This window comes from Salvia hispanica, chromosome 1 (genome assembly GCF_023119035.1).
Source record: "Salvia hispanica cultivar TCC Black 2014 chromosome 1, UniMelb_Shisp_WGS_1.0, whole genome shotgun sequence".
NCBI classification, from domain to species: Eukaryota; Viridiplantae; Streptophyta; class Magnoliopsida; order Lamiales; family Lamiaceae; genus Salvia; species Salvia hispanica.
This window is the reverse complement of record NC_062965.1, coordinates 53,165,422-53,185,580: the sequence shown is the minus strand read 5'-3', so window position 1 is coordinate 53,185,580 and position 20,159 is coordinate 53,165,422. Positions and strand designations below refer to the sequence as shown.

Below are 20,159 nucleotides of genomic sequence, written 5' to 3'. Positions count from 1 at the left end.
TTTTCTCTAAAAAGGTATTTTGTTTATGAGTTCTTATTCTTCTTCTACTTCTTCTTTTTCTTCTTTCTAACCGATTAATCGGTCTTCTTGAACCCTCATGCATCTTAGTTGAGCGAAAGTGGGATAAAAGGGATGTGGGAATATGTATGTGTGTGTGTGTCGCGTATGTGTGCGTGTGGCGTGCGTGTGTGTGTGTGTCGTGTATGTGTGTGTGTGTGTCGTGTATGTGTGTGATGAGTAGATTGTAGTTGATGGCTAATTATTCTTGTGTGATAAACATGATCTTGATTAATTAGTAATGATAAGATAAATCGATGGGAAAAGGGAAAAAGTATTGAGACATGCATGAGTAAGAGTAGTATTGAACCTAATTTGTGATATGTGCCTATGTGGTTAAAAGGTGAAACTTTGGTTGCGAAGCCGGATAACGGAAAAGCGAAACTACTTGAAAACTAAGCAGTCGAGGTGGGCTTTACTCTAAAAACTCTCTTTTATTTTATCGAAATGTTGTTTGGTGTTATAAGGGTGGTTTAACTGTTATGCCATGCCTATGTTTGTTTTTAATGTGATATTGGATATGCTTATACGAATTCGGGTCTGAGTATGGGTCGCAAGCCCTACCAGGAGGCTGTGTACACGATGGGATCGAGAGCCGTCCTTGCTAGTCGGCCGGTCTCGTGGGCGAAAAGTGTGGCCACACTTTCGTCGCACCATGGAATGTTTGTGATTGTTATTTTGATGAGAAAATGGGGGATTATTTTGACTGGCCAGTCTATGAAAATATATTTTGTGATACTCGTGATATTCCTTTTATAACTGCTTAAAACTCGAGTTCACTTGGTAAGGGTGGCATAACTTATAAAACGTTTTGGCAATGAGCTCACTGAGTATTTCAAAATACTCAGCCCTGCATGTGTTTTCCTTATGTGCAGGTTGAACGATGGCGAGTGGTGGCGAGTGTTGAGCTTGTTAATTAATTAAGATGGTGGTTATGAACTTCAAGCGTAGTTGTGTCTTCATACATAGCTATTATTTCTCTTGGTCGTCTTCCGCTGAATTTTGATACACTTTAGAATTTGTTTTTGGAATATTGGCATCTTGCCTTCGGTTTGAGACCTTGGCCTTTTCTTGTGATTTCGTCTTGGATATTTCGTCGTACTCTTCAGATGTTTTGATCGTGATTTATGACACCTTCCTTTTTCTTTTAAACTTCTAGGTTTAGTAGTTGTTTTAAATGCTCTGATGTTTCCTTCATTAATTTGGCCAAGGCTCTTTAAATGAAACCCTAGCCTATGTTTACTTCTTTGGAGTCCGTTTGGGTAGCAGCCGCCGCATTTATTGTACCCTAGGAGGGTGGGCTGTTACAACATATTTCTTCTTTGAGAAGGTAAATAGATGATATACATTTTCTGTATACCTTTCCTCCTTTGGAGATGCTCTAATACATTATCAAATACCCTTCCCATTAGAGAAATAACTTTTACGAAAAAGAAGTAAATATGATAGGCTTTTTTGTTAGTTCTTTATTTACCTTCTCCTTTGTAGATGCTTTAAGAACATCTTCACTATTTTAAAAAATGTCATATCACTTTTCCAAAGATTCGATTAATCCCTCACAAAATCATTGGTGGGCAAGCTGTCGCTCTCAGTTGTCTTTGGCATTCGAGAGCGGCAACATCAAAGAGGAGGAGGATAGGGAGGATGTTGAGTTTATTAAACTCAATTACTTTATAATTAAGGTATTAAAATATTGTCTCCACCGCCTTTGGAGAAGGATCTGGAGTTGCCGAGAAAATCACCTAAGTCACGACATTTTTGCTATATTAAATATTTAAAGAATTGGCTAGAAGTATCCAGCTCCTTGTAACTGACTTATCATATAAAATGAATAAGTATAGACTAATCTAGAGAGATAATTAGCAATATTATATTTAGAAGAAGATAGCTAGAATTCTCTAGGTGTGATAATGTCGGTTAAGAACCGACTTAGACTTTCTATATATATTGGCACTTGGGCCATTTTGTAGTATGTGAGAAAAATCAAGAAAGAAAAGAAGTGAGTGAAAATTAGAGAGAAAGAGCCGTAGCTCAAGTGAGGAAGAGAGAGAGATTTGTAGTGCTGTAGAACTTTTGTTTTTTTTTATTTCGTAATCCTTTTGTGAGAAGCTTATAAATACTTATTCTTCATATTTCTTCTTTGTTGAGTGTTCCTATATTTTGTGTGTCAAATATCCAACAAATCTGGTATCTAGAGCCACTCGATCCTACCTATGGCGGCAACGTTGAACATGGTCCAGCCCCAAATTCCCAAATTGGAGAAACACAATTATGGGAATTGGAGTATTCAGATGCGAGTCTTGTTGCAATCACAAGAGTTGTGGGATATAGTTCAAGACGGCTACATCGAACCTGCCTCCCAAGAAGCCGAAGATACCCTGACGAACAACCAGAGGAACGCCCTCAGAGACGCTAGGAAACGAGACAAGAAGGCGTTATTCAATATCTATCAAGGTATTGGCGAAACTACGTTCGAGAAAGTAAGTGCCGCCACCACGTCAAAACAAGCCTGGGAGATTCTGAAGAATGCTTTCACCGGCGTTGATAAGGCGATACGAGTTCCACTGCAGATCCTACGTGGCGAGTTTGAAAGTTTGGCCATGTCTGAAACGGAGAGCATTTCAGACTACTTCACAAGAACATTAGTTATTGTGAATCAAATGAAAAGGCAAGGGGAGAACATTGAAGATGTTTGTGTCATTAAGAAAATTCTTCGATCCTTGACGTCAAAATTTGAGCACGTCGTTGCGGCTATCGAAGAATCAAAAGATCTCAACACCATGTCAATCGACCAACTGCAGAGCAGCTTGGAAGTCCACGAGCAACGCATGAAGAAAAAGATCATTTCGTCACTTGAGCATATGCTACAAGCGAAGATGTCAATTCAAGAAAGTAAGAAGTCTGAGTCTGGGACATCACGTGGAGGATACAACCGAGGTCGAGGTCGAGGCTATCATGGTCGAGGAGGACGCGACCAAAATTACCAGTATAATGGAGGACGTGGACAGAATTACCAAAATCACGGACGACGAGGCCATAATTATCAAAACAAGGGAGGACGTCATAATTTCACCTATCGAGGCAGAGGTAGAAATTCTTATGGACAACAAGGACGAGGAAGAGGTCAATATAGAGGCGGTTATTCTCAATCCCACAATCAACAAGGGTTTGGTAAAGCAAATGTCGAGTGCTATACTTGTCACGAATTCGGGCATTACAGTTATGAGTGTCCAACAGCCGACAATACCAGGTCCAATCAACAAGTCAATTATGCCGATGGTGGAGATGAAAATGAGCAGGTAATTTCAACCTCACTTTTTACACATAAAGGACTTGAAGGTGATCAGTGCAGCACATGGTACTTGGATACTGGAGCTAGTAACCACATGTGCGGGAACAAGGAACTCTTCGTGGAGCTAAAGGAGACATCTTATGGGGACGTGACCTTTGGAGATTCCTCAAAAGTTGCGGTGCAAGGAAAAGGTAATATCTTGATTAAGCTGAAGAATGGAAATCATGGTTTTATATATGACGTCTATTATGTGCCTGCCATGAAAAGCAATATTTTGAGTCTTGGTCAATTGCTGGAGAAAGGATTTGATGTTAGTATCAAGAATTCTTGTCTTGCTATCAATGATGGTCGTGGTAATTTGGTTGCTTGTGTGAAGTTGTTCAAAAATAGATTATTTGCATTAAATATGAAACATGATATGTTGAAGTGCATGAATGCCATTGTTAAAGATGACTCGTGGTTATGGCATTTGCGTCTTGGACATCTAAATTTTGGCGGTTTAAAGCTCCTGTCCACAAAGAATATGGTGAAAGGTTTGCCGCATATTGATCTTCCTGAAGAAGTTTGCGAAGGTTGCATACTTGGCAAACATCATAGGCCAAGCTTCTCTAAAGAAATGAGATGGAGAGCATCACGCCCGTTGGAGATCGTTCATACAGACGTTTGCGGTCCTCTGAAGCCTATTTCTACCGGAGGTAATCAGTATTTTTTGACTTTCATTGATGATTATTCCATAAAGACTTGGGTATATTTCTTGAAAAGGAAATCTGAGGTGTTTGATATTTTCAAAGAGTTCAAAATTCTTGTTGAAAGACAGAGTGGGCACTATATTAAAGTTCTCAGATCCGACCAAGGTGGCGAGTTTACATCCGATTTGTTCGAAAAGTTCTGCAAGGAGCATGGAATCGTTCACCAGCTTACACCTCCATATACTCCTCAACTAAATGGTGTTGCTGAAAGGAAGAACCGGACAATTCTTGATATGGCGAGGAGTATGATCAAAGGGAAGGACTTACCCCGAGAATTCTGGGCTGAAGCTGTCGCAACAGCAGTATATCTCTTGAATCGATGTCCAACCAAAAGTGTTCGCAACATGACACCTGAAGAAGCATGGAGCTCGTTCAAGCCCAGCGTTGCACACCTCAGAGTTTTTGGCTGCATATGCCAAAATTCCTGAAGCTCGAAGAATCAAGCTTGATGACAAAGGTGAAAAGTGTATCTTCGTGGGATATGGAGATCGAGTAATGGGTTACAAATTGTATAACCCACTCACGAAAAAGGTGATCATAAGTCGTGATGTAGTTTTTGAAGAAAATCAAGCATGGAGCTGGGAGGATAAGGAAGCTGAAAGCACACTAGGAATTGTACTTGATCATCAAGAAGATGCACGTGAAATTGAAGAACCAGATTCACCAACATCAGCTCAAGGTCCAGTCGGAAGGCCAAGAAGAATGCGGAATCTGAATGATATATATGAAGCTACTGAAGAAGTTGTTGGAGCCGGAGAAGAAAATGTGAATCTTATTTGTTTTTATTTGGATGGTGATCCTATTGCTTATGCAGATGCTGTACAAGACAAGAAATGGAAGACTGCAATGGATGAAGAAATCAATGCGATCGAGAAAAATGATACTTGGTCGTTGACAACGCTACCACAAGGCCGAAAAGCAATTGGTGTGAAATGGGTGTTCAAAACAAAGAAAAATGCCAATGGTGAAGTGCAAAGATACAAGGCGAGGTTGGTGGCGAAAGGATACAAGCAAAAAGCTGGAATTGATTATAGTGAAGTCTTCGCTCCTGTTGCTCGTCTTGAGACGATCAGATTGTTTATCTCGCTGGCCGCCCAACACAATTGGAAGATCTATCAGCTCGATGTGAAGTCGGCATTTCTAAATGGTTTTCTTGAAGAAGAAATTTACGTGGAGCAACCTGGAAGGTTATGTGAAACGAGGAGCTGAAGATAAAGTCTACAGATTAAAGAAAGCTTTGTACGGCCTCAAGCAAGCTCCTCGAGCATGGAATTCCAGAATCAATGAATATTTTCTGAAGAACGGTTTTGAGAAGTGCCCATATGAACATGCTCTATATTTGAAGAAAGATACTAAAGGTAACATGTTATTTGTTTGCCTATATGTCGATGATCTTATTTTTACTGGAAATTGTGAAGCAATGTTTCATAAATTCAAGAAGAGCATGATCAAGGAGTTCGAGATGACGGACATTGGCTTGATGGCACATTTCTTGGGAATCGAGGTAGTGCAAAATCAAGATGGGATATTTATCTCTCAAAGCTCATTTGCAAAACAAATCTTGGAGAAATTCAAAATGGAGTCTTGCAATCCCGTTAATACTCCCGTGGAGATTGGTCAAGAATTGAGGAAGCATGATGGTGAAGCAGAGGTGGATCCAACTTACTTCAAAAGTCTGGTTGGAAGTCTAAGATATCTAACATGCACTAGGCCGGATATTCTCTATGGAGTTGGATTAATCAACAGGTACATGGAAACGCCGTCACAATCTCATTTGAATGCTGCAAAGAGGATTTTGCGCTATATTAAAGGTACGCTGAATGAAGGTATACTCTATCCCTCTAATCAAGATGTTAAGCTTATTGGTTATTCGGATAGCGATTGGGGAAGAGATTTAGATGAAAGAAAAAGCACTACCGGCTACTGTTTTTATATTGGAGATGCTGCCTTCACTTGATCGTCCAAGAAGCAAGCTATAGTAACACTCTCAACCTGTGAAGCCGAGTATGTTGCAGCAAGTTCAACGGTGTGCCATTGCATTTGGTTGAGAAATTTATTAAGTTTTCTGGGATTCACGCAACAAGGCCCGACGGAGATATGTGTTGATAATAAGTCTGCAATAGCACTTGCGAAGAATCCGGTGTTCCACGAAAGAAGTAAGCATATTGATACTCGTTATCATTTTATTCGGGAGCACGTGAACCAAAATGATGTGGAGTTGGTATACTGTAAGTCACAGGATCAAATTGCGGACATATTTACAAAGCCATTGAAACATGATGTTTTTAGGAGATTGAAGTTTATGCTTGGAATGAAGACCTTGAAGAATTGAGTTTAAGGGAGGATGTTGAGTTTATTAAACTCAATTACTTTATAATTAAGGTATTAAAATATTGTCTCCACCGCCTTTGGAGAAGGATCTGGAGTTGCCGAGAAAATCACCTAAGTCACGACATTTTTGCTATATTAAATATTTAAAGAATTGGCTAGAAGTATCCAGCTCCTTGTAACCGACTTAGCATTTAAAATGGATAAGTATAGACTAATCTAGAGAGATAATTAGCAATATTATATTTAGAAGAAGATAGCTAGAATTCTCTAGGTGTGATAATGTCGGTTAAGAACCGACTTAGACTTTCTATATATATTGGCACTTGGGCCATTTTGTAGTATGTGAGAAAAATCAAGAAAGAAAAGAAGTGAGTGAAAATTAGAGAGAAAGAGTCGTAGCTCAAGTGAGGAAGAGAGAGAGATTTGTAGTGCTGTAGCACTTTTGTTTTTCTTATTACGTAATCCTTTTGTGAGAAGCTTATAAATACTTATCCTTCATATTTCTTCTTTGCTTATTTCGTAATCCTTTTGTGAGAAGCTTATAAATACTTATCCTTCATATTTCTTCTTTGTTGAGTGTTCCTATATTTTGTGTGTCAAATATCTAACGGTGCGATCAAGGCCAAAAAGAGTATGGCTTGAGACGAGGCAGAACCATTCTGGGTTGATGGTAAGAGTCAAGGACAGGCATTGTGCTACGTTATTAATTAACAAATACTTAGTGGTGAAGTTAGATATGATAAGTGGAATAAGACATAGCAAACATGTCTAAAAAAAGCAAAGTAGCATCATGATGATGAGATGAATGATAAGTAATACAAATGTTATTGATCCTACTCTAATCTGGATTGGGATAATGTATTATAACCTGGAAAAAGCATTGATCACAAGCATTAGACATTATTTTTGGAGGGTAAGTGCATCAGTGAAAGGACCAAAAGGTTTAGAAACATTAACAAATTCCTTAAATGAGAGTGATGGATAGAGAGGAGTGGCAAATAATTTTGATGCAGGTTCAATTATGCAGTCTTCCTTAGGATTGATGAATGTCGCAATGGTTGTTCTTCCTTGCACTCGATTCGCCACCACCCTATGCTCCGCACTTGTTAGCTTCCCATTGCTAATAATCTAAAATCAGGACAATATTTTAAAAACTAGGTAGAGTCATGAATGCAAGACAAATGATAAATTTACCTGAATTTGGGTGCCAATGTTGACTACAAAGGCATTAGGTACATACTCAACCCCCATCCACTTTCCATTTAGCATCACTTGAAGACCTCCAACATTTCCTTGATACAATAGTGTGATGAAGCTGTGATCCAAATGGGGGAGAAGCCCAAGTGTCAAAGTCGGGTCGGGGCAGGCCGGGTAGTGGCTTGCTGTAAGAAATTGTACTTGGCTCATGTCTCCAAGGTATCCCTTTTCAAGCCCTAATCCTTGACATATAACTTCCAAAATTCTCAGACTCACCCTCCTTATTCCCTCTATGTACCTTGCCACTACTTGTCTGCACATCATTTTAGCATCGATAACGCCATAAGCCATATCCTTAATTATCGTTAGGGTTTTTACCTGTATCGAGTGGGGTTGTGGGACCAATGTTGCACGGACTCCTCCAAAGGGTGGCATGGATGCTTGATATTATCCCTCCACAGATGAGCACCCTTTACGGAAAAACTGGTGCTTCCCATATACACCCATCCATTTGTATTAGCATCCTTTGATATTTCTTCACTTTCCAGCTGAAATAGCTCCTCCAACACATGTACCGCCTCACCTATCACATCCTCAGCCACTCCATGATTTGTCACCTATCAAAACACCTCATATCTTAACATTTTGATGCATATGGATGGATGGAGATTAATGAAAAATATGTCACGTGTTTGATTTACCTGGAAAAAACCATATTCTTTGCTAGCTTGCATGATTTTGTCAAGTGTTTTTGAATTGGCAAGGTCAATGATTGGGATTGTGTGACATATAGGGATTGCTTCGTTGCCAGCTCTATCCTCCATTAGGAAAATATGGCTTTCTGGAACAGATTCAACGTTGTACCACTTTGATTCCATGGACATCAAATCTGTTGAGCTGCAATTATCATCTGTCTTGTGCTTTTCAAGGAATTATTGGCCAACCAACAAATAAACAAATAGATGTTTAGTTTAAGATATCTTACCATGTAGAATAATGGAATATTCTAACTATAAATTTTTGGCAACTTGAATTATTTAATGATTCCTAACAATTTTATTTGGTCAACTTGGCCCCCGCTCCGTGTGATTTCTCATAATCCTAGAAATACAACACCTTGTACAATAATTACATCCCCGAAATTGTAAAGAGTAATATTTCACATTATAAGGTAAAAGATCTCATCTGGTTTACAAGCTATTATTATATTAGCATAAGTTTAGTTGTCATATATGGTTAGTAAGTTATTGAGTAAGAATCATTGAACACACTAAATAAAGGACACATATCCACAATATATAAGAGCATCTCCAATAGCGGCTAGCCCACCGGCTAGTCGATTCGCGTCGCTAGCCGGTCTGCTAGTCGAACTATTGGAAACGGCCGGCCGCGAATCGGCGAAAAAATCGGCGTGGGCTAGCCGATTTGAGGGCGCTGGCCGCCATTGTGGCGTGCCGATCGGCCAGCGCCCAATTTTCGTTTTTTTTAAAAAAAAATTTTGTAAACCTATATATATGCGATTTTAGTTTCATTTTCATTTGCACCACTTGTTTTAACGAGTTTTCTCTCTCTCTAAATTTCTGTACAAGAGCAATATCAAGCGATGGACAACAACAACGAGTCCAGTCCAGCGACGAGCGGATCTCAGACTCCCACGGTACCCGTGGGATCTGGATAGGGCCAGATGGGCGGGCAAATGGGCCTAGGGTTTAACGTCCCTTGGCAACATTTGATGGGGATGATGGCGCGAGTGCAGGGGGGATGCAGGGGAGGAACCGGGGGGGATGCTGTGGGGGATGTCGGGCGGGGTGCAGGCCAACGGCAGGCAGGCAATGCCGGGGTGGGGAGGTATGCCCCAAATGCAGCAGCAGATGATGCAGCAGATGATGGGGATGATGCCGGTGTGGAAGGGAGGGATGCAGCCCGGTATGCATCCCGGGATGCAGGGGTCACCGGGAGGGAGACACGGTCTATCGTCCCTCTCTTGATTTTTTGACGGCTTCGTCTCACACGTCGACCCAAGTGGAGACGCAGTTCACTGGCGATGATCTTTTGTCATTGCATGAGATGGGGATCGATCTCGGGGAGCCGGACACTCCCGTTCCAGCGGGTCGGGCCGCGCCGAAGAAGAAGAAGACCAAGGGGTAGGGCAAGGTGGTCGGCGAGTCGTCGCAGCCCGCTGTTCACGACACCCCACACGGAGGAAGTCGACGGAGGATGAGTACGCCGGCGTGGCCAAGGCGTGGTTGTCGGTTTGCGACGATCCGCTGGTTGCGAACAACCAGCGGGTCGTCAACATGTGGGCTAAGATTAGAGCAGCCTACAGGAGAACTGCCCGCACGGAAAGGACTAGAGCGGGGAGGAGTGCCGGAAGGGGTGGGAACGCATCAGGGCCGCGGTCGGCCGATTTTCGGGGTTGTACGCCAACGCCCTCCGCATGCTGACTAGTGGGCAGAATGAGGAGGACGCCCGAAGGATAGCGAAGAGTCAGTTCCCCTTGCCGGGGAAGTAAAAGTAGTTCACCTTTTGGGAATGCTATGTGTTGGCTGAAGGACTCCGAGAAGTTTCGGGCGGGGTGCGACGCTGGGTGGCCGAAGAAGCGAAGGCTGAACTATTCTGGCGACTACAGTGGCGGATCCCACGACCTCCCCCCGGATGCTGAGGAGTTTCCGTCCCCTCCATCCTTTACTCGTCGCCCTCGCCCGGTCGGCCAAAAGCGGGTGCAACGGGCAGCGAGGGGAGGATCAACCCTATCGCCCCAGGAGGTCATCTCGGCACCCCCCCACGCGCGTACACCTTATTCTCGCGTGCAAAAACGGAGGAACGGATGTACAAGGTCTTCCAAGAGTGGAAGGCCGCAACTGACCCCACGGAGAAGAGGTTTCTCCACTCGATGCTCGAGAACATGCAGGTGGATTTGGATGCCACGAGGGCACTGGTGGGGGGCTCAGACGCGGGCTTAGATACCCCGGGTGGCGGCGGCGACGACGAGGAGTAGAGAGCGGCGGCGACGACGAGGAGTAGAGAGCGGCGGGGCTCGTGTGTGGAAGCCCGTTTTTTTTTAAAAAAAATCATGTATTTTTTTTTATCTATGTACCTTTTTTTTAATGAAATGAATGAATTTTCCCGTATATGTCTCGTAAATTTAATTCCGTAATTTAATCGTAAATTTAATTCCGTAAATGTAGTTGTTTTTGAATTATTTTTATTGCGGCTGCCGTATGGCTGGCCTAAGGCTAGCCTATTTGAGTAAAATGCTGATGTGGCAGGTGGATTTTTAGTGCTGATGACGTGGCAGAGAGTGAGAGTGGCTAACTTATGACTAGCCTATGGCTGGCTTATTCTTGTTGTGGATGCTCTAAAGGAGAGTAAGCTTTTCAACTCTCGACTTAAATTCTCATTTGGGATCATGTTTGGCATTTCACCTATGTTCTACTATCAAAAAACAACTCTCCATCCATTTCAATTTCTAGTGCTTTGGTCTAAAGTTACATTTATAGTCACGGGTTCAAATATTACTTATTTTTGTCCTAAACCCACAAGTTCTAGTGACTTATAATTATTTTATTACAATTATATTTTTATATTTAATTGATTAATAATTAGTTAGTTATTTCATAATTAGACTATGTATTAGTATTTGGTACTTACGAATGTGTGAGGGGGTAGGAGTAGGGTTGGGGAAAAATATCGAAAAAAATGATATATCGCTCGTATCGTATTGAAAAATATCGAAAAATTATCGAATTTTCAATATATCGTAATTTTCGATACGATACGATATCGTATCATAAGTTTTCGATACGATAACGATATGAATTTCCTTATATCGCGATATTTCGTTTTATATCGAAAATACGATATATATCGAAAATTTTCGATATATCGATATTTTCGATATATATCGATATGTATCGAAATTTTCGATATATATCGATATTTAACGATATATCGAATTTCGGTACGATATATCGAAATATCAATACGATAACGATATGAAATTTTTTTATATCGAAAGTTCGATATATTGAAATTCGATATATCGAAACTTTCGATACGATAACGATATGAAATTCTTTCATATCGATATTTTCGATACGATACACGATATAACGTTTTCGATACGATATATCGTATCGACCCACCCTAGGTAGGAGTAATCAAAATGTGAATTTTAAATATTGTAGGGGTGAGAGTGCAAACTTTTCCAAGAAAAAGGATTCGGGAAACACCAAAATTATGAGGTTGTGCTAACTAATTAGGCCGACACCTGTTCAATAATATTGTAATGATTACGTTTGATGCCGATGCTGATGCTCATTGTATTTATAATTCATTTTTTTATTATCTATATTCTTTAGTCAAATGTCGTTATCTGCGACTTTAAGGCGACGAATAGATGTGGCAATCATCAATTTTATTAATTGACAATTTGGCTTAATTTATTAAAATATTCATCGAGGTAGAGACGCGTGAAAATTGCAGGTGGGAGTAAAATTAGGATTATAGTATTACAATAAATTATTTATAGATAGAAAATGCATCATATTAAAAGAAATAGACAAACATAATTCAACTCAGCATCACCATATATACTAAGCAATAGAAGGAACTAGAACAATATCTGAAACCCTAGCTTAACCAGCAAGCAATTCTAGCTAATAGACAAACTCCAGCCTGCTGAACACAGAGGACTGTCACGACCGCCCTTTTAGGGCTAATAAATTCGGACGATCGCGACTTAAAGGAATTTAAAGAAACGAAGAATAAGACAAGGGTTTAATCAAAAAGTTTGACCATCAATAAATGTGATATATGACTGAAGCCAAAATTCAATATTTTTCCAACAAGCAAGCCTCAAATTCAAATAAAAACTCTAAAAAGGTTCAAATTCAATAATAGTGTAAGAAAGAATTATAGACTCTAGCGGAAACGTTCAAGAGGAGTGACGTCATGTATGGAGACACGGCGACACCAAAAGTTTAACTATCAGCAAAAGATTTCATAATTCATTTTATGCTCAACACCCGCCAACGCTCATCGTCGTTCAACCTGCACATAAGGAAAATACATGCATGGCAGAGTATTTTGAAATACCTAGTGGACTCATGTCAAAACATTTTTATTAATTTATGTCACTCTTACCATAGTGAACTCGAGTTTTTGCAGTTATCAAAAGAAATATCATCGAGTATCATAAAAATAATTTCATAGACTGGTCAGTCAAACAATACCTTCCATTTTCTCATCAATCAACAATTCCATAGTGCGACGAAAGTGTGGCCACACTATTCGCCCACGAGACCGGCCGACTAGCAAGGACGGCTCCCGATAGCCTAGCCTGATAGGGTTTGCGGCCCTACTCAGACCTGAATTCGTTTATATAGCCCTATAGCCTAATGGAGCGGACTCACAAATTAGGCATCAGGCACACAATATAATCAAAACAATCACAGGCATGACATAACATTTTAATCCACCCTTATAACACCATGATCAATATTTTGGTAATAAAAGAGTTTAGTGAATAAAGCCCACCTTGACTGCTTAGATCTCAAGTATGTTTCTTCCTTTTGTTATCTTGCTTCGCAACTAATGTTTCACCTTTTGATCACATATGCACGTATCATGTATTAGATTCAACTTCAACTCCCAATCATGCATGTCCCAACGCTTCCCCTTTTTTTTTCCATCGATCCGGTTTATATTATCATTCAAAACTAAGACACGCTTATCATATAAATTTATACACTCAACAATCTTAGATCTATCACCAACTTATGTCACACATGAGCGTTATTCACACGTCACATACACACGTACGCACGCACACACGCACGCACACGCACATGCACTTTCTATATACCAATTATCCCACTTTCGCTCGATCTAGATGCATGAGGGTTCAAGAACACCGATTAATCGGTTAGATAAAAAAAGAGGAGATCAAGGTACCTTTTCTTGATGAAACAATCGGTAGAAACAAAGTATACTCTTGGTTCTTCAACAATTTCTTGGGATTCAAAATCGAATCTCCTCAAAAGATGGAGAAATCTTGGAGGAAAGTGGAAGAAAATTGAGAGAGAGTGGAGTGGAAAAGAGGCGTGTGGTATGAGGGAGGGGGCGAAAATTGTGGTGCTAGGGTTTAGGGTTTTCTCTCCTATTTATAGAGTTCAATAATTAAATCTCTAGGTAAATAAATAGAATATCTGGGAAGATTTGATTCTCCACAATTAAATAAAATAAAATAAATATTGTGAAGTAGAGAGGAAGAAAAGTGGCGTGAAATGGGGAAGAAGAATAAGGAATTTTCGAGTTCTAGGCTATTTAATTAGCCTAGGATTTAATTTGGTATTTTCACGGAGTATAATAAAATATCACGGAGCAAAATAAAATAGCAGAAAATCTCCCATGTTGAAAAGGAAAAGTGGCGTGAATTATGGGGAGGATTAAGAGTAGACGATTTTTTCATATAATTGATGTGTAGGTTTTATTTAAATATTCACGGAGGAGAAAGATATCACGGAGCAGAATAAAAATAATAATTTCCTCATAGGGAAGTAGGCGTTTTTTATGCTTCTCCCACAAGGAATCTATTTAAAATATTATTTTAAATAGGATAAGGCAAGATTTCCTTAGATATGGTAAGATTTGTTAGGATCTTTGAATTAAGGTATGGAAGGGAATAAATAAGGGATCAATTAAACAAATAAAATAATTTCCTTCTCCCATAAATAGGGGATTTCGAAAATCCCCATGTGTAAGGCATAGGGGTCGAGTTTTTCATGAAGGAATAAGGAATAATTGGGTTTTGGATTTAATTCGAAATAATATCCCAAGCAAATAAATTAAGTCCGAAAAAAATAGAATTTCCCTCTAATAATATAAAGAGGTCGAAAATTCCACAAAAATGTGTTTATGGTATCTATGGAAATATTCTAAGAATCTCACTCACCTTTAAACAAATAATTCACCACCTAATTTCACCTTTAAATCAAATATTCATAAGCCACGTCATATACTCAACGAGTTTGACTTTTCGACCCAAGCCTCAACCCTAGACACAACTTGGTCATAAGAGCTCATGTAATAAATTCACTCATCATTTAATTCACGTCTCCCACATCATCAATAGTATTAAATAAAAAGAAAATTTTACGGCTCTAAAATTAGGGTTCGAAATTTCGGGATGTTCATCCTACCACTCTTAAAAGAAATTTCATCCCGAAATTTGGTAAGGGTCCATTCCTAGGATTATGTCGATATCTCCCATCGCCATAACTTGCAGGTCGTGAGCGACTAACTTAAGTTCTCCTAGTACAATTTCTACGTTCGAGCAGGTTCGGGAAATCTCTACTATCCCTCCCACTGGTGAGGACACCGTCATTCTATGTTCAGATTTTCTAACAGGCAAACTCAAAGTGTGCACACATAATTCAGATATAAAAGAATGCGAGCGCCCGTGTCAAACAACACAACAATGAGGGTATTGAGGATTTCACCTATACCTGCCAAGTTTCCATTCTCGTGATTCCCTTGCTCAATTCTGGGTTGTTTCTGACTCATGGCGTACGCTCTAGTTTGGGCGGGAAGTCTTTGATGAAAAGGCTGTTGCTGCCACTGAGGTTGATCAGTTCACTCCCGATCTCGTTGGTGGCGCCCTCGGTTGTTGACGGAATCCTTGATTGTTTTGCCTCGCCCCGGTTCCCACGTTCTTACTCGGACACTCCCTAGAGAAGTGACCATTTCCCCCACAGTTGAAACACCTAGTCGGGTTCGGCACCCTACACTCCCCAAAATGGTACTTGGCGCATACATTGCATTGGGGTAGCGGCAGTGTAGTGTTCCCGCGCTCTTCTCCTTGGGCATAGCCGCTTCAACATCCAGCGCGAGGGCCAGCGCCTCTGCGTATGTAAGTCTCCCACGGACAGCCAATGCCATCTTAATCTCATGTCTCAGGTCCTCACGAAACTTATCGGCCAGCTTCTCGTCCGTATCCGCCTATTCCGGCGCATAGCGGGTCATGTCACAAAGCGCGCGGTCGTATTCGGTCACAGACAGGCGCCCTTGAGTTAGGTTGTAAAATTCGGCTGCCTTTGCCTTGCGGTAGCTTTTAGGTATGTACTTGTCTTATATCTCGGCCTTGAAGTCCTCCCACGTCATCCCATCCACTCGATCCCGTGGCATGGTTTTCAGCTTGGTATCCCACCAAAAGTCGGCGGACCCGGTCAGTTGGTGCGTCACGCAAATCATCTTCTCCTCATCGTTGCACACCAAAGTTTTGAAGATGCGCTCCAAAGCGCGTACCCAGGTTTCAGCCTTCGCCGGTTCTCCCATTCCGTCGAAGATAGGAGGCTTTTGGTCTAAGAACAACTTCACGACTTCCCTATCTACCCGTGGAGGTGGTGGTGGTGGCATTGGTTGTGTCACACTTTCTTCTTCCGAAGCCTGAGAAGTGGGTTCCTGGTTCTCACGTCTTACGTTGCGTCTAGGCGGCATTCTGATTCATTTTCACCCGAGTCGTTAGCGTACTTATTCAAATCCAATAATAGTGATGTGATATACTTGCAAAATTATGATTCTTTCTATAAGTAGGTTTCAAGGAATGATCACACAGTAGCATTGTAAGAAGGCAGTTGCGCAAGAAAAGACAGAGGACAGTTGCACAACAAGATGAAAGATACTTGGAAGAAAATAGAACGGACAAGTATATTCACGCAATAGTGTAGAAAAGAGTAGAAATAGTTCATTGCAAGATAAGATAATAAAAGGTGCAAATTCCCCACAAAATCTCAAAACGTGGTCTCAAAGAGGTCTTAGTACAACGAAAGAAAGGAGTAAAGCAACCGCGAAAGAAAAATGGTAAATGTAAATAAAAGCTTTAGAAATCTCAAAACATGGGGAAAGGAAAACAAGCAATCACTATTCGGTCACTATTCATCTCCGCCCTCATCCTCTTCCGGTTCTTCCGACTCTCCGACACTTTCCGTGTTTGAGCCTTCTCCTTTCTCAGATGGTCCCATCGCCTCATCTTTCTTCTCATCGCTTGGGGGCGAGGGAATTGAGGTGAGCATCTCTTCAACCTCCCTCTCGATTCTTAGAGGGGCCGAAGTGCGCATCCTAAGTGTCATCCTTCGGGGAACGCGAACAACGTGCGGCTCCTCGTCATCGCGATACTTCATTCGACGCGCTGCTCCTGGCGAGTACTTTTGCGTGGGCGGATGGAGTGGAGGTCCGTCAACTGCAGCTGACATGGCCGGAAGTAGGACTCCTGTTAAGCCAACGAAGTCTCCTCGAGGCGTGTAAGCGTCCAGCCAGTGGTCGTAAAAATCAGTGACGTAGTTTAGGAGGAACTGTTTCCCGTCCCACTCTAGTTCTCTGTAGCGCTCCACCGGGAAATTCGCATTTTTGGCGTAACGGCGACGCATCAGGGCATGATAGGGTTGAACCATCTATAAAAAGAAATAGTCATCATCGTCACAAGGGGTGGAAAGGAATACCGAGTGTGTGTGGTTTCAAATGGTGCTGTGAATAGGATGGACATGTGTATAAATATCGAAAGATGGCGGCACAAGGATAGTATCATGTCGGAAATTTTTGTTTCTAAGGTAGTTATTAGCGCGTTTCCTTTCACGTTTTCGTCAAGTCCTTATACACACTAATTGCCTTGTACTAGTCATTCCGCGTCTCTATTGTTGATATAATCGCAGTGATCACACAACTAAATCATGCCAGGTAACAAGTATTTCAGGTCTATGCATTGCAAACATTGTAACATAATCTCACGTAATCACATTTCACATTTCATAAATTCACAAGCTCGCATACAATATTTGACGGATCACCATTCGAGAAGCATCGCTTCACATTCACACACTATTTCCTAACTCCTAGGAGTCATCCTATGGCATACTCTCTATTTTCACAACCATAACATTTTCCACCGAAATTTTCAAAAGTATATTATTTTCTACATGACACATTCTTTATGGAATCCTTGCTACCTCTGCAGACTTGATCAGATGCATCAAGTTCTTTCTTCATCTCATTTTCACTCGAGTTCAGGACTGCTCCATTAACAGTTCCCCTCAACTCAATTGTCGATGAAGGACATATGTTCATCTTCTTCCGCAAACGCGAGAAGAATTGATATCCCAAAGCTTTAGTGAGAACATAAGCAATTTGATCCAATGTTGGAACAAACCTGAGCTCTAGTTTCTTCTCCTTCACTTTATATCTAACAAAATTAATGTCAAGCTCTATATGCTTGGTCCTTGCATGTAGAACCGGATTACTTGCCAGTGCTATTGTACTCACATTATCAATCCAAACAATAGGAACTTCCAGTAGCTTAACTTGCAGCTCATCAAGAAGAGAGGTGATCCAATCACAGACCTTCTATCATCCAAATCTGCAGCCCAATCAGAATCAGAAAATGTCACCAATTTAAACTCTGATTTTTGCATATGAAGACCATAATCCATAGTTCCAGCTAGATATCTCAATATCCTTTTAACGACCTTCCACTGTGTATCAAGTGGTGAAGCCATGAATTGGCTCACCTTATTCACACTGAAACTAATTTCAGGCCGAGTGATTGTAGCATATTGAAGTGCTCCAACAGTACTCCTATACAACTTGCCATCAGAGAAAGGATCTCCATCACTTTTAGAGAGTTTGAGGTTTGTTAGCATTGGAGTTGGGAATGGCTTTGAGTCTAGCATCTGTACTTTTCCTAGCAGTTCCTTGATGTAGGATCCTTGGCTTAGATGAAGACCTTGAGCAGTCTAAGATACCTCAACACCAAGAAAGTGCTTGACTTCCCCTAGATCCTTTAAAGAGAATTGCTCACCGAGTTGAGAGATGATCTCTTTGATGGCAGATGGAGAAGTACCAGTGACAAGCATATCGTCAACATAGATTAAAAGATAGGTGATCTCCTTACCATTGATTCTGAAAAAGAGTGACATATCAGCCTTGGATTGTGAAAAACCAATGGCAAGTAGAGAGGCCTGAATAGTCATGAACCAAGATCTGGAAGCTTGTTTCAAACCATAGATAGCCTTATTGAGCTTACAGACAAGAGTAGGACCACCTTGCTCAAATCTAATTGGTTGTCTCATATAAATTTCCTCACCTAAATCTCCATGTAAAAATGCATTGTTGACATCTAGGTGAGTAACATTCCAACCAGAGGATACAACAATTGAAAGAATGATCCTTATAGTTGAAGGCTTAACCACTAGACTAAAGGTCTCTGTGAAGTCAAATCCGGGCTCTTGTGAGAATCCTTGAGCCACTAGTCTAGCCTTATGCCTTGCTATGCTTCCATCAGCATGTTTTTTGAGCTTAAAAATCCATGTGTTCCCAATCAAGTTTTTACCCGGAGGGAGTTTGGTTAAAATCCAGGTTTTATTTCTAAGCAAGGCAAGAAACTTTGCGAGCATTGCAACTTTCCAAATAGGAATAAGAATAGCCTCAAGAGCCGATCTAGGAATGCAATTAAGAGAAATGGTAAAGGTTCTGGGCTTAAAGATACCGACTTTGCTTCTGGTGATCAACTTATGACAAGGTTCGGCCTGATCTGTAACAATAGGAATTGGAGGGGGTGAAGAAACATTAGGAGAGGAATAAGATGATGCAATTATAGGTGAGCTACAATGACCAGAAGAGGGATCAGAATGATTAGCCTGAGAATTTGCACTAGGTAGAGGAGAAGCTGAAGGTAGAAGTGAATTTGGTGGAGGTAGTGTTGTTGTGTTGGGCTGAAAGCTGTGTGAAGGGGAATTAGATGCAAACATAGGAGAAGCTATAGGTGTGGGATTTGTGGAGGGAAGAGATGAGGGAATTGGGTTCAAAGCTGGAGCTTTATGAGGAAAGACAGACTCATAAAAAACCATGTCTCTTGTTACGATGACTTTTCCAGTGGGAAGAATGGCTTTGTAGCCCTTATAGGTAGAGTTGTATGTTAGAGTTTGTATACTAGAATCACCTTTCGAGTGATTGAATACTGTTAAAACTCTTCCGGTGGAGGTAGTGTTGTTGTGTTGGGCTGAAAGCTGTGTGAAGGGGAATTGGATGCAAACATATGAGAAGCTATAGGTGTGGGATTTGTGGAGGGAAGAGATGAGGGAATTAGGTTCAAAGCTGGAACTTTATGAGGAAAGACAGACTCATAAAAAACTATGTCTCTTGTTACGATGACTTTTCCAGTGGGAAGAATGGCTTTGTAGCCCTTATGGGTAGAGCTGTATGTTAGAGTTTGTATACTAGAAATCACCTTTCGAGTGATTGAATACTGTTAAAACTCTTCTGGTGGAGGTAGTGTTGTTGTGTTGGGTTGAAAGCTGTGTGAAGGGGAATTGGATGCAAACATAGGAGAAGCTATAGGTGTGGGATTTGTGGAGGGAAGAGATGAGGGAATTAGGTTCAAAGCTGCAGCTTTATGAGGAAAGACAGACTCATAAAAAACTATGTCTCTTGTTACGATGACTTTTCCAGTGGGAAGAATGGCTTTGTAGCCCTTATGGGTA

The 20,159-nt window shown here is 41.0% G+C and overlaps 2 protein-coding genes across 3 annotated transcripts; one reads left to right on the top strand and one right to left on the bottom strand.

Moving 5' to 3' along the window:
- The first annotated feature begins 2,270 nt into the window (after nt 1-2,270).
- LOC125200536 lies at nt 2,271-3,739 on the top strand. Its single transcript, XM_048098170.1, has 2 exons — nt 2,271-3,540; nt 3,726-3,739. The coding sequence occupies exons 1-2, from the start codon at nt 2,271-2,273 to the stop codon at nt 3,737-3,739; spliced, it is 1,284 nt and encodes a 427-aa protein (XP_047954127.1).
- Nucleotides 3,740-7,194: 3,455 nt separating this feature from the next.
- On the bottom strand, nt 7,195-8,585 carry LOC125206267 (hyoscyamine 6-dioxygenase-like). 2 transcript variants are annotated; one of them, XM_048105548.1, is made up of 4 exons: nt 8,328-8,582; nt 8,005-8,243; nt 7,624-7,939; nt 7,195-7,557 (listed from the first exon to the last, which is right to left on the bottom strand). In XM_048105548.1, the coding sequence occupies exons 1-4, from the start codon at nt 8,508-8,510 to the stop codon at nt 7,330-7,332; spliced, it is 966 nt and encodes a 321-aa protein (XP_047961505.1). In that variant the 5' UTR covers nt 8,511-8,582; the 3' UTR covers nt 7,195-7,329. The 2 variants fall into 2 exon arrangements, with proteins under 2 accessions (XP_047961505.1, XP_047961511.1); XM_048105554.1 differs by having other exon boundaries at nt 7,303-7,549; nt 8,328-8,585.
- Between the last annotated feature and the right edge of the window lie 11,574 nt (nt 8,586-20,159).

Excerpts from the sequence above, each read along its gene's own strand:
- LOC125200536 (XM_048098170.1), top strand. The coding sequence starts at position 2,271 with ATGGCGGCAACGTTGAACATGGTCCAGCCCCAAATTCCCAAATTGGAG.
- LOC125206267 (XM_048105548.1), bottom strand. The coding sequence starts at position 8,510 with ATGTCCATGGAATCAAAGTGGTACAACGTTGAATCTGTTCCAGAAAGC. Across the intron at positions 7,940-8,004 it reads CACAACCCCACTCGATACAG|ACAAGTAGTGGCAAGGTACA; the intron begins GTAAAAACCCTA and ends AATGATGTGCAG. Across the intron at positions 7,558-7,623 it reads ACATTGGCACCCAAATTCAG|ATTATTAGCAATGGGAAGCT; the intron begins GTAAATTTATCA and ends TCCTGATTTTAG.